The 14763-nt window shown below is 42.8% G+C and overlaps 2 protein-coding genes across 2 annotated transcripts in view; both read right to left on the reverse strand.

Moving 5' to 3' along the window:
* tgfb2 (transforming growth factor, beta 2) overlaps positions 1-6946 on the reverse strand; it is a 52031-nt gene extending 45085 nt beyond the window's left edge. Inside the window, exons 1-2 of the mRNA XM_079561355.1 lie at positions 6124-6946; positions 1552-1902 (exon numbers count right to left, since the gene is read on the reverse strand). Coding sequence (XP_079417481.1) covers positions 1552-1897 — 346 coding nt within the window. The 5' untranslated portion in view covers positions 1898-1902; positions 6124-6946. The remainder of the gene's footprint in view (positions 1-1551; positions 1903-6123) is intronic.
* Positions 6947-10545: 3599 nt separating this feature from the next.
* On the reverse strand, positions 10546-13984 carry rrp15 (ribosomal RNA processing 15 homolog). Its single transcript, XM_079561829.1, has 6 exons — positions 13935-13984; positions 13095-13193; positions 12597-12835; positions 12368-12465; positions 12079-12265; positions 10546-10792 (listed from the first exon to the last, which is right to left on the reverse strand). The coding sequence occupies exons 1-6, from the start codon at positions 13969-13971 to the stop codon at positions 10622-10624; spliced, it is 831 nt and encodes a 276-aa protein (XP_079417955.1). The 5' UTR covers positions 13972-13984; the 3' UTR covers positions 10546-10621.
* Positions 13985-14763: the final 779 nt, after the last annotated feature.

Here is a 14763-nt window from a genome sequence, read left to right on the forward strand (position 1 = left end):
GGAATTTCCAAAACAATGACAAACAGTGGCGACCCTGGAGTGTGTGTGCTCAGCTTTCACACCGCGGCACTAAAACAAACTCTGCTACTGTTTCAGCTGGATTCACCGAGGACTTTCCACCATCTCCTCGGCTCGCAAACAACACACCGTCCTCTGCATCCTGCTGACTTCATGTCTTTAGTCTTCCTCGAGGCCTCCTACCCACATATTCTATAAAACGTCTGTGTACGAGCTCACACCATAACCACATCTACCACTGCCTTAGCAACACAGACAGAAGATAATCCCTGCCACCAATATGATTAGAACCATCATATGAGCAAAGTCCCCAAATCGGGCTCACATTGTGGAAGGGCGGTTCAGGGAGCATGAGACGTCACAGAGTCCAAGTCCTACAGGTAGGCAACTGTTTTTGGCAATTTCCACCCCAAATTGTGGAGCGGCACAATGACTATTCCTGTGCCTCTCAAGTCACTCTCCGTGACTAGTGGTGACTCTAGTCTCCAACTAGTCTAGAGACTCTTTATATGCGTGCAATCAATCCGAGTGGCGGAGACGTTGCAGAGACGTTGCCTGTCACGGCAGTCTCCACAACTCTCTCCGGTGAGAGAAGCCCTTTAATGAGGACCTAAAAGTGCCACTGGTGCTACCGCTTTTACCGATGCAGCTTACTATGCAGCTTAGGCTCCTACTGCAAATCCAAGTTAATCCAAGTCAAGCTAAAAAACAGTATTTAAAAAAGGAACTGAGTCGGAGGCAAAGCTCTCGATTTACAGATTGATCTTCGTTCCTACCCTCACCTACGGTCGTGAGATCTGGGTAATCACCGAAAAGGACAAGATTGCAGATATTGACTGAAATGAGTTTCCTTCACAGGGTGGCTGGGTGCACCCTATAGAGTGAGCAACTCAGTCACCCAGGAGGAGCTCAGAGTAGAGCCGCTGCTCCTTCAGCTGAGGCGGCTCAGGCATCTGTTTCAGATGCCCCCTGGAGGTGTTCCGGGTATGTCCCATTGGGAGGAGGTCCCTGGGACACACTGGAAGGACTATGTCTCTAAGCTGGCCTGGTGTCGTCTCGGGGTCCCCCCAGAACAACTGGAGGAGGAATCTGGGGAGAGGAAAGTCTGGGCAATTTCTGCTCAGACTGTTGCCTCCACGCCTCGGATAAAGCGAAGAAAAATGGATGGATTCTGTTAATATACTAAGTGCCAGATTGATATTACAGTGTGAACAGTCACATTGTAATATTATTAATCATGTCCAATCGTCTCCAATCGTTCTGAAAGAGGACGGACAGTTATTAATAGCTCCTTAGTTTAAAAAATTGTGCACGTTTTTAACAAAAAGTCAGAAAAGACAAAAGTAAAACCCGGCCACTAAATGCAATGTTACCTCATAGTCATAAGGCATGATTTTAAAAAGTCAAATCTCGCAATAATCTATCTTCTCTTTTGCACCCTTTTTTGTGCAATACTACCACACCACAGCATTTCCAACAAGAATCACAACTACCCTGCCCCACAAGTAAAAACAAATCATTCCAGGTACTCACTCTCGGCGGGGTAGAAGGGCAGCATGTCGATCTTGTGCACCTCTTTGGCGTAGTACTCCTCCTCGCTGCGCTGCCTCTCGCACATGGCCGCCCTCTCGTTGGCCTTCTCCAGCAGCAGGTCACGGGTGCTGTTGTAGATGGCCACCACGTCCCGGGACACCTCCTCGGGCTCGGGGTACTCCTCTGGGGGGCGTGTCAGCTTCAGTTTGCTCAGGATCTGGCCCTTTATGGCCTTGATGCGCTTCTTCTTGAACTCGTCCATGTCCAGGGTGCTGCAGGTGGACAGCGCGGCGGCCAGGGCTAAAAGGTCCAGCACCAACAGGAGCAGATGGAGGCTCAGCTTCATCTTCACTGCGATGCAAACAATAAATTAGGAATTAAGAAAATTAGAATCAAATATTGAAATGTTGAAATATTGAGATGTTTTAGTAGCAATGCAAAACATAATCTGCTCCGACAGCCTGGTTTACTGGACAATGTCAGGTCCAGGGCCAAATTATGCCCCTCCAGCATTATCCTATGGTCCCCCAGCTGAACACAACAGATCAACAGACCTTTTTAAGTGCTTCAAAAACACTTACTATTGTCCGTTTATTTAAGGAGGAGGAACTATTCTTTTTGCAGGTGCTTCATAATAATCTCAAAGGGGATTGGTACTTCACTCACTCCATGTTGCTAAAGTTTCCCCTGGGGTTGTTTTTAGTGGTAGGGGAAAGACACGGGGAGAACATGCAAACTCCAGACAGAAAGGTCCCGTCCAGGGATTGAACCCTGGACCCGAGCACGAACCTCTGCTCCAATATCTTACATTTTGTTGGTTAAAAAATGCTGTATTGATCTACTTCGGCTTACACAAATTCACCCGTTGTCTTATTTCCTGATTCAACAAGTGTTGAATCTCCCTAAGCCCCACCAACTCCCGTCCTTTAGCTCCTGTTAAGTAAAGCTTGTGCTAAAAAAAACTAAAAAAACAATGCTGTAAATAGTGAAGCTTTGGTGACTGTTTTTGCCTGACGGTGCTCTGCGATGGAGGGATAAGCTTTGGGAGAGATTGGAAGGTAAGGAAAGCATTTCCTGTTTATGCCTCTGGAGGAGCTTTTTGGGAACAGGGGAAGCATGAAGTTATCGCTGCAGCACAAAGATGAGTCACCTGGTAGGAGTCAAAGAACATGTGCAAATGCTCAAAACACGACTTCAGGTATGTTTTTGGTGAGGGAACAACATGCTTAAAAGCTCTGAACAGTCAATTTAGCATAATGCCCATCTTTTAGGGAGCCCTCTTAAAGGAACAGGCCACCATTTTTCCATTCTGAGATATGTTCTTGCCTGAGCTTAGACGAGTTTATGTGTACCTGTCTGGTCTATGTGCGTGCCCTCAGTCACACAAAACGACCAAAGATGTTGTTAGCATTTGGCCTCTCCCAGTATATTTCTATAGCTCCAAACGGGGGTGAAGTTGGAAGTAACCGCGCTCTTCCACGGGTACACACAAAGACCAGATAGGTACGTATCAACTCGTCTAAACTCAGGTAAGAACATATGTCAGTATGGAAAAATGGTGGCCTTTTCCTTTAAGACTATGACGTACATCACTGATTCCCAACCAGGGGTGCAGAGACCCCTGAGGTACCTGAGCACTTGGCAGGGGGTACTTGGAATGGCCTCAGATTAAAAAAGGTGAAACTGACAAGAATTTGAATATTTCTTTTAAAGAGGAGTTAGTTTTAATTATGTTTTTTTAGAAAAAGGTTTGACTTATTGTTGCTATATTTTGAAGAATACTGAATAATCTATGTTAAATAGCTCACTTTGTAAAACTTTTGACAGGATCCTCGAGTAAGGGGGTTCTCGGAGTATGAATTAGAGCTTCATGGGGTAAGTGGGACAAAAATGGTTGGGAACCACTGATGTTCATCAATAGCATCCATTGACTGTGGTCTTATAGTTGGACCCTGTTTTTTGACTTAGTAAAGTAGTAGTTCTTTAAGCACAAAAATGTGTCCAGTTGATGCCTCACATCTCACTTTATCCAGGCTCAGGAAGAGCACAATGAGTCTATTGGTTCCGCATTACCAAAACTCAGATACACCGAATCCAAAACCTTCCTCCACGACTAATCGCTCCATCCACGGCAACAACTCTCACTGCCCTTCACCAGAAGCCGCATAATCACACACTGGTTTGCTCTGTGGTAGCCCTGCGCTGTCAATACACAGACCATTTCAGATAAAGTATTCCATACCAAAATATTACAACACGGGGCGAGAATGTGCTGAAACCGGACACTTTTTATCCAGTCCGGGGGTGAGCTGGACCAAAAGAGCCTGCGAGTTGAATCTGTGCCACGGCGCATTAGATCAAGAGAGTCATTTATCAAAACTCAAGTAGAAATGCAGATCGCCTGCGTTCCTTTCTTTTGCTCTCCAAGTTTTACTCTTTCAATGTTTGACACCGCATGAGTTGTCCATAAAATCACAAGTATAGAAGACTGGGCTGGTTGTTGCGTGGGGTGTGTGATCTGTTTGTTTTTTACAGCCACATTAGGGGGTGCTGTGATTTGATGTTATAATCAAATATACAGATGTCTGCCGGCATATTTTCTTTTCTTTTGCACAAAAACCTTTGGTTTGAGGTGATAAATACTTGCGCTGTTGTTGTTTGTACAGTGGTTTTACGTTAGTTTCTGAAAATGCTGTTATCAATGGCAAAACCTTTGAGCATGTAAGCTACTGTAAACACCATGTGTGAGTTGGCATATGGACAGTTCTCTGTGAGTATTTTAAATCTTTTAAAAGTTCAAGTTTGCACAGAAAACCCCATTAGTAACAATATGGAGCCAGCCACGCACATTGTGACAACTTACCCTCCAAAAGGGCCACATTGTCGAAGGTTTTGCAGTCTTTCACGGTCAAAAAGCAGAGGTGTTTTTTCAATGTATGGGTGACAAAAGCCCAGGATAACCAGCTCCACCAATGCTAAGAGAGAGAGACTCTCTTCACGACTTTAAAGGTACATTATGGAACTTTTTATGCAGAAAACTAGAATAAAAAAGAGATTTGTGATTGTAATTAACCTTTATGTGACCCAATGGCTGTATGGGTGGTTAGCATGGGCCTTTACTTTCCATCACAGAAGCCTCTACAACTCTCCATAAAAGTTCCATAATGCACCTTTAATCTTTCATTTAATGTGTGACTCTGGTTATGAGGATGGGCGAGTCGCTGTAGAAGAGAAGTGTGACAACCAGCCCCAGCCTCCCACTAGAAGCTGTAAAACTTAGACTATTCAAAACTTAAAGGCTCGTTTAGCAACTTTTTATGTGAAAAAAAAGTTGATGTTTGTGCGGACTTGACCTTGTACTGACCCAGCGGAACAATTGTGTGGTAGGTTTTCTGGTGAGAGTGACCCCTCAGCAGCGACCTACCAAACAACTGATCCTGGAGCGTCGAGACCACTGTGACGGAAGGTAAAGGCGCCCTCCTGACCACTCATACAGCCGTTGGGTCACTACAAGGTCAAATCTGGTCAAATTTTTTGTCACATAAAAACATTCTGGGTCATAGCGAATAATATGTGAGAGGGTGTAATAGACCAGAGTAAATCCTCTGACCTGGAGCACCTAGAGCAGGGGTGGGCAAGTTTTCTTGGTGTAGGGCTGATTTTCTTCATCGTCAAAAGACCGAGGGCCGAACCTCCCGATTGTCGCAGTAAAGTAAAGCATCACTTTTAACAAATGCCAGTTGTATGTCATATATGACTAAAGTGGGTGTTCTGAAATTTAAGGGAATTGACTGTTTCCAAAAAAAATAAGTACTTTAACCTCTGAACCTTAGCCTTAACTGAGCGCATTTTCTCCAGTTCGGCTTTACCCAAAGTTTACATCCAAAAGGCCAGGCCAGCCTCATTTGAAAGATGTTTTTTTGTCTTGATTTTGCCACATTTTTGTCACGTTTTTCTCGCTCTTTTGGTTCTTTTTGTCACTTTTTTGTGGCTTTTTTATTTTGCTTTTTTTTCAATGCTATATTGACTTTTTTCCAGGTTTAAGATTTGGGTAAAGCCAAACTGGAGATGTGTGCTAGGTTCAGGTGTTGGTTAAGATGTTAACAGGCCTTCGATCATTGATTTGTGTAAAGTTATTTCTCAAAATCATCTTGAGGGCCAGAGCTTCTCTGCTGGAGGGCCGGATTTGGCCCGCGGGCCTGACGTTGCCTACCCCTGACCTAGGTATTTCATACCCCATCATGCCAGATAATATTCCCATGATACTTGTGTTTAACCTTAACCAGACACAGGAGTCTATGGGCGCAGCTAAGCCAACTATTCTCCGTGGTTTATCACAAAAGGTGCCAAAATATGTGTCATGTCTTCAACACAAATTGACCATAAACCATTTCTACATAAATTCAGGCTTGGAGGGGTATAGTTTGCACCCCCTGGTATCTGCTGTGGGGCAAACTTGGCCGGCTGCACCTGCAATAATGGACCTCGTACAACATAATTTGTCATGAAAATGCCATATAAAAATCACAATCTCCAAAAGTACAGTCAGAAAACAACCAATTCATATCCCACCTGTGTTTTTCTATGACTGAGTGAAAGTTCTTAAAAGCATCCCACGGAAAATATACTCAAAGATAAATAAAAAATTCTATTAAAATCCCATAAACGAGTCCGCAAAGGAAAAAAATAAATATCCAACGCGTTATTCCCAAAAGGCGCACGGCCAAGTGGTGCGTAAACGAGCGGCCGAAGGGAGACGTTGTTTTCGTGATGGATCCGGACGATGCTGGGTGCCAGGGGCTTCTGGTCTGAGCGTCCTGCGGGAAAAGCAACTCCTCCACCGCATCAGAAACCACGAAGAGTCGGTCAACCAACTTCCACTACGCTTCGAGGATTCCAGTCGCCAAATCCTCAGTGTCTCGGTGAAACTAGATACATCCCGTTTTATCCCGCGAAGACAGGGTCCAGTGAGTAAAGAAGGAACAGTTAAAGAGGTAAACTGAGGAGAGGGGAAGTTTTCAAGTAAATCCAAGTTTGGAGTTGGCCAAAAAATAAACAAAAATAAAATCTCCCTTTGTGCCCGATTCCCTCGCTGCTTTACGCGTCTGCCCCTCAACCCATCTATTCAGGGCACGGCTCGTCTTTACGCGTGCCAAAGCAGACAAGACCGGTCCAAACAACTCCACACAACTGGCACACACTTTTTTTTCCCCCCTCTTCTCCCGCTTCTTCCTGCCCGTCTGTAGGTCAGTCCTTTGGTGCGTAAATCCGAAATCAGGGGACGCCACCGCCGCGCATCGCTTCGGGACAGGCAGCAGCCAAACTTCGTGGAGGAGAGGGTTTTGTTGTGAGAGCCGAGTCAGAGTCAGAGCGGAGTTCGTTGTGCGCTTTGGGAGTGCGCTGCAACGGCTAATGGTCCTGCAGGCTCCCGGTGTGCGCCGCTACTGGGTCCTAGAGGCGGTCAGATACTGTGGTCTAGTGGGAGAGGGGCCTTTATTTAGCCAGCAAAGTCCCCCTGTATTCTCTTCTTCACTGGTGACCCAACCTTCCCTTATTGAAATATCTTCATTGGTAACAAGCCTGTTCTCTTTGATCACAGGACGATATAATGGTGTAATTGCAATATGGAATGTATTGACACCGAGGTGGAGTGAATTGCGCATCATCAGAACATCCCATCCACACTACACATTAAATGAAAGCTTAAAGCAGTGTTTCCCCCTTCAATATTCATTTCAAAAGAAAGTTAGTTCTATTGTGTTTTTGTTAGTCAAAGGTTTGATTTTGAGCTTCATTTTGAACACAACACACTTTAAATTCTGAATCTTAGTTTAGTTCAGGGGTGTCCAAACTTTTTTTCATCATCGCATATTGAAGTTTATACGGCATTGAGCTCCACAAATTGGTGGTCAATGCATTCAAACATTCAACTGAGAGGTTTTAACTGTGTCCTACACCCTTATTTAGACTGAGCTTAATGCAGAAAAAAACCTTTTAGCCATGAATAATGTAATAACATTTTCAGTAAAAAAGTACCATCTCTGGCCATCTCTAGTGTACTGATTCAGAAGCTTTAGGGCCACCAAATATTGGTCTGGGACCATATTTGCCCCCGGGCCGCACTTTGGGCACCACTGGTGTAGTTGGTCACTTTATAATAATATTGGCAAGTTTAAGAGTATAAAACGAATTAAGGGTTACACAAGACAAAAAAGTTTGGGAACCAATGGCTTAACGCATTGGCTTCAAATTGGCTTTTTTTAAATCAAGATACAGGAGCAAAGAATTTACTTAAGTATAAAAGAATCAGATGAAAACTAAAGTATCCACTTTGAAATGCATCTAAGCTAAAATGTAAAAGTATTTGACATAGATCTCAACAACTACTGAAAGTTAAATGTGCTTTTTTAAAGCAACAGGCCACGTTTTTTCCAAACTGTGATATGTTCTTACCTGAGCTTAGACGAGTTTATACGTACCTGTCTAGTCTTTGTGCGTGCCCGTGGAAGAACGTGGTCGCTTCCAACTTCACCCCCGTTTGGAGCTATAGGAATATACTGGGAGAGGCCAAACACTAACAACATCTTTGGTCTTTTTGCGTGACTGATCGCACACACAAAGACCAGACAGGTACGCATCAACTCATCTAAGCTCAGGTAAAAACATATCTCAGTAAAAACGGTGGTCTGTTCCTTTAAGCCAGACATTATTATTCTGACGTTTCTGATCACTTTGGAAATAAATGTGTTTAACTACAGTTGAAAAGATTTTTGATTCCGGGTTAAAAATGTAGTGGGGTAAGTGAAGTAAAAATAAAAAGTACACATAGAATTTCCATAGACAAAAAGCTTGTTCTTGATGCGTCACTGTGACAACCAACCCCTGACTCAATGAGACAATGACCATCCCATGAGGAAACCTGACAAAACGCTTCCACTACAGCCTTTGAAATGACTTTAACTTATAAAGTCAAAGATGGCTCAATTCAAAGCTGTGTTGGATTATTCAGAAACTTGTCGCCTTTGATAAATTGGTCAGACCTAAGCAAAGGCAAACCATTTCCTCCCACTCAGCTAACAATTACTGAACAAGTCGCTGCTCACCGACTTATCAGCGGATTACATTTACACAAGTGCTCATTACACATTGCATGAAATACGTTTAGGAAGATAACACTCAGTAAATCCGACCATGGATCATCTCTGACAGATCCAGAGTCCAGCTGCTGTTGCCACATGTTGCTAAGCCTCAAAGACACTCGTTCCTGTGGGAAAATTACCACTCTGGCAGCACATGGGAACCACACAGGGACAGAGCGAGATGAGGAGATGGAGCAGGACCAACAGAATCCAACCAAGTGAGTAAACTGGAGGGAAAATAATCAACCTAAAAAGGTGTGATTTTTTTTTAAAACATAAAAGAGCAAACACATACTTTTGTTAGATATTAACTGCTTCATTACTTTCCTGACGCATTTGTAACATAAGAAATATTGGAACATATTTTTTGACATGTCATTTTGCCTTTTAGTGAAGCAGCTTAAAGGCACACTGCGTAACATTTCGGATTATACTCTTGCCTTCAGTAAAAAACATGCTCAGCTCGATGCAGAAAATGCTATTTTTGCAGTGGGGAATCATATACATAACCTGTTTAATAAATCTCAAATTCTGCGGACTGTAGTCGACATCTCCATGGAGACGAGCTGGAGACGTACCCACTCCTGGTAAAGTTATGTCAGGTCTTAGGAGGGGTGAGCCACTTACAGGAAAGGAACATGTTCTATTGTTTGTTTGTACATTTATGAGATATTTTTCAATTAGGAAAATATCTGTCAAAAAATAAATGCTTGAATTCACATTTTATTTGTTGGGCAAAACTCTACACGGTGTGGCTTTGAAGGGACTATAGGGAGTTTTAAAATGTTAAAATTATGTATTTTCCTCCCCCTACATGTTCCTGCCATGTCCTAATGTGTAGAATGAGCCCAGACCTGTTCACCACAACTTAATATAGAAGGTGCAGTTATATGTGTGGCCTGTGGTGGCAGTAGTGAGTATAAAATGGCCAACTTGCATCCAGCCCCTTTAAGACATTTTTTTTTTTTGTTGACCAAATCATTCACTTTCCAACTTCAGCATGATGTTCTTTAGGACCTCCTGTTTCCGTCAGCTGCCCACAAATATTTTCCAAGCGGGTCTTCAATGATTCCTATCCTATAAATAGGCCAGGTGTCCAGAGCATTCTTTCTTAACCAATACATTTGGTTAGAGTTGATCTTTTTTTTGGTCCCATGACACCAAAACCTCTCCTTCCGGACCTGCTTTATGAAGAGATTTACACACACATATCCTCATGAACTAACGATAATATTTTCATTTGTTCAAACATTCAGCTTTTTAAAAGGTAAAAACTGTAAAACACAAAACCGAAATTGGCCACTGAAATGTCAGTTTTGGTCATATTGTATTTTCTTGCAGTGATCGGGCTTTGCTGTAGGACTCCGAATTTTGCGCTTATCTCCAAGTTCATGATTATTCTGCTGTATCCTTTACAAACCACTGCATTGATGTTTAGACAGCAGAAGTCACCTCACAACAAAAAGGATCCAGGTTTTGATTCCCTGACCCGGCTGTACCTGCATAGATTTGGACAGTGGGATCACAGAAACCTGAGGTAGCGCCAGCTGTACTTCTCACTCTGGACCCTGACTCAAGATCTAGAGATGGGTCCCTGTGACAATAAAATATATGTTACATTCAAGTTAATGACTGATATGAAGCACAGGAGCAACATGTACTTAAACACATTTTTATATACAGTTTGATATTTTTTCTATTAACAAACAGCAACAATAAAAGCATGTATTCAGACAAGTATCCTCTCGACCTCAGGCTTCAATGCGTTGTCATATCGCCTTGGTTTTGAGTTGAGTACTGACAACTTTTTGGAACTTTATGTCTTTAAACAATTCAGAGTAAAGTCCTTTTTTTCTCTGGTCCATGATCCCGCACTTCCCCCATTTCCCCGTTTGACTCCACGCCCCTCCAGTCCGTAAGTCTCTCATCCATCAGTCCGAATCGCTGTCCTCGTCTTTGGACCGTCCCGTCTTAGCCGTGGCCCCCTGCTCCTCTCCGTCGCTGTCCTTGTCCCAGTCTTTCATGGTAGCGCCCATCATGAAGTCATCCCTGAGCACGCTCCAGGCCGGCTCCTCCTGCTCCCGCTTCACCGTCACCGCCGCCTGGGACACACACAGATGAAAACATGAGGGTTTACTGTCAAAGCCTGGGAACTCAGCGGGACGTTAATGAGGAAACACTGACATCATGTGGCTGCAAAGCAAAATTACAGCACTCCATGTAGTGCCTTTCAGTATTGCAAAATTAGACATTTGTGAAATACCTATTTATCATGTAACTATAAAGTCTCTTGATTGATGATGAACTAGCTGCTAGTTGATGATAGCCCTAAACATTAAAGGCCCTATACCAGATGTTTATATTGAAACAATGAAAGTGGAAGCCACTAAATCTAAATGGCAGCTGTGTCCAAACTCATTCAGCACTTTTCTAACATATGTGTAGCATCCTAATTCTTCACAGGGCCGACTTTACATTCACATTTCACAGATTGGAGGGTCAATTTTCAAGGTCACTGTCACAGAAATGATAGAAAACTAGCCAGCAAGTTCATGCTGTTGTGGCAGATTGACAGTCATATATACATATTTACGTTCCTCTGACCCAGGGCAATGTAATGTAATGTGAGGGTGCAGTTGGTTACTTGAAATGTAGATAAGGATTAAAATTAGAGATCAGAACAATGTGCGGTAGGATGCTTGAGAGAGAAGTGTGTGGTTGTTTTGAATTTCATTAATTGTTGTTTCAAGTCATTTTCACCCCAGCTAGCCATGTGACTTCATGTTGAGAGAGTCTGGTACAGCTGCATAGGGACTGGATTCCCCCAGACAAATCAGGCTGGACTAAATCACAGCTCAGGACTGGGCCCTAGAGATGCAGCAAAGTCAGCATCTGAATTATTTACCACAAAGCATTCAAAACAGTTGGCTGCCCTAAAAGATTTTCTTCAAAAGTGAAAGATGTTTTGTTTTTTTGCCCTGCACAGGTGACCTAACACAAAATCAATGTCAGTGGGTCACAGGCTTTAACCAACAAATACTGTCTTCTCCTGTTTTTGTTTGTAGTAGTTTGTTTGTAGTTTGTTTGTTTTGTAGTAAAAATTGATTCTTATTTGGGTAGCAGCTCGTCACGATACAATGAAGGTCTGTCCCAAAGGTATAGCAAATGAGAATCACTGACATATCATGTTTCTCTGATTGGTTTACTCTGTGGCTGTAAAGTTACACCTTGAAATCCTGTTACTATGAAGCAGTTCCATACTCTTTCTACTCTGGCGTAATACTTAGATAGTCTGTCATATTATTTATATATTATTTGTGAACGGTGAACCGAATATGAGTTACAATTATTATTATTTTTTTTCATCTGCCAATCTCACCCCACTCACCGTCTTCTCCTTCTTGACCGTCTTGCCGCTGCCCTCCTCAGTTCTCCTCAAGACGTCGATGAAGTCTTTCTTTGAGACGGACGACAGGATTTTGGCCTTTTTCCTCTCAGATCCGCCCACTTCTTTCACTTTCTCATCAATGGTCTTCTGGTGTTTCCTCACGGCGTTAAACAGCTGCACCACTCCTCTGGAAACAAAACAGACCCCTGTAAACCGTCTGTGGGAATTGTTCTTTTATACATGAATAAGCACCAATCTATTGAGACTAAAAACACAGGGTGACGTTTACCTGGTGGCGACCCTCTGCAGAATTTTCTCAGCCTCTTTGTCCTTCACGATGTTGGGCTTTACGCGACACATCATCTCCCACGTTCGCTTCTTATCCAGCTGTTTCACACAAATAACACATGGCTCTATGTTAACAGTGCACAAACAAACTGAAAGATAGTAGACATTAGATATTTCATCTAAACACAAGCCTTGTACTACATCAATGCCTTTTTAACATGAACACATACCTTCTTCCTCCTCTCCAGCTGTTCCCCTCTCTCCTTCTCCTTGACCTTCTCCAGCTCTTTGTTCTTCTGCAGGATGGAGCTCTGGTTCTGGGGAGTCTTTTTGCTCAGGATCTTGGCCATAGCCTCAGCCCAGCCGGCGTTAGCGTTAGCCTCCCCATCGTCCTCAGCCTCTTCTGCTCCAGCTTCATCCTCCGCCTCCTCTCCGTCACTTCCAGCAATTTCTGCGTCACTGCCTTCACCTTTGTTGACAGAAGGACAAACCAATGCTAAAACCAAGGTATAAGCCAGTGTTTTCAGCCACCGGCATGCTAATAAATGGAGTTTGAGTGGAGATTGGGTAAGAACAGGCCCAGTGCAATTCAGGAAATACACATTGAAGTTCAGCAGCAGGAATTCCAATGTTTATTTTCTACCCATGTAAAGCAAATAAATCTATTTCAGACATCCATTAAAAAAGTTTGGCAAAACCGTATTGAAATATTACACTTTGAACCTTACCATCGCTCCCTGCATCACTGCCTTCCTCCTCAGAGCCGTCGACGTTGCTGCCTTCATCACACTCCTCATACTCGTCTTCATCGCTGTGAAGCTCTGCATCTGCAACGAAGAAGAACCACATTCCTTAGAAATAAGCTCAAACTTCAAAGGTAGACTTAAACTTGTCCAAAGTGACTGGGACTTGAAAAAAGTGATTTGACAATAACTCTGTAAACTGTAGTACTTTATCAAAAATGCAAACTTGTGAATAACTAGTGAGGTTTGCAATTGATGAAGACGGAGAGTCATGAACAAAGTAAGTGCTCACCAAGAAACAGTAACTTACTGGGGAACAAAGATGTGTTTTTAAGTTCACTGATGCTATAGACTAAAGTTTATACCATTTTTTTTTTTGGCTGCTATAGATTAAACTATAAAGCAAAATACATCCTGATCAGCTTTATGTCTTTTCTTTCAGATACAGAACGTGTGATGAATGTGTTAACAAGTAATAGTATAGTAATAGCACAGCAGGTCTAGGTATTTTACATTATATGAATAAAAAGAGACAGAAACTTAATAAAACATATACATTTGAATAAACACAAGCAAGTACCTGATGTACAATTCAATTACAATTCCCGGCCTCTTTGTAAACACAACTTGTAGATCAATTTGGAAATACAAATGGAATAGCAACATACCATGCTAACGTGATGCTAACATGTAAATAACAGTCCCGTTTGAGCCGTAAATGAGTCAAAAAGCTATGACGTGGTTATAATAAAGGTCCACAAGCCTCGGCTTGTTGAGCGTGTCTTTAAGGATGGGGAAAACATAAAACTGGAGAATAAAACTCACCAGAGCTCAGCACATGTGTTTTCACAACAGCTGCCATTGCGGAGTCACGACGAAACTGCTCCGTGCGGGAATAATCAAAACGACAAAGGTTCCGCTTCCGTGCTGTATCCACTGAAGTGATTCAAAACTTTTCATTTTGGTTTTGTAAGAGAGAGAGAGAGAGAGAGAGAGAAAGACACTAGGTGAAAGCATACACATAACCAGAGGTGTGTAGTACTCAAGTTCATGCGCTTACGTAACGTTTTGAAGTAACTGTACAGTAGGCTAGTTTTTTTTTTTTTTTAATATACAGCACTTCTTACCTCTACTAGTAATATTAAAATGAATTATCTGTTTCTTGCTTGAGTAAAAAAAAAGAAAAATAACTCATGACACTGTGGAGGATATCTTTAACCTACAAATCTTCATTTTAACTCGAAAAATAGATGTTTGTGTTTTGGGTCTGTGTACTTTTGCGTTAATCATATTTTCGATTTTGCCCCTGGCGCGCGTTGCCACAGCTCAATGTGGCCGCTCCAATTCACCTTCAATGAAATTCATGTCAAAACGCATCAAAAGGGCCACGCGTTTACGCATGGCAGTGTCTGGGGTCGAGCCTTAAAAGTGGCGCTGCGTGGACCACAGATGCGTAACGCGTGTCAAAGCGTGGGCTGGTGGGGTGTTTGTGCATAACAGAAGGCTTCAAAGTGGGCTGGAGTGGGGGAGAGGGTATAATTTTGGCTGTCCAGTCTGATTCTGTGACATCATTCTCACTCGGGGCACAACTTACTGTAAGTTCAGCAAACTGGCGAACAGCTGGGTAATGAGGCAGATATGGCATCAGTTGGCT

Source organism: Gobius niger (genome assembly GCF_951799975.1).
Source record: "Gobius niger genome assembly, chromosome: 8".
Taxonomy (NCBI): domain Eukaryota; kingdom Metazoa; phylum Chordata; class Actinopteri; order Gobiiformes; family Gobiidae; genus Gobius; species Gobius niger.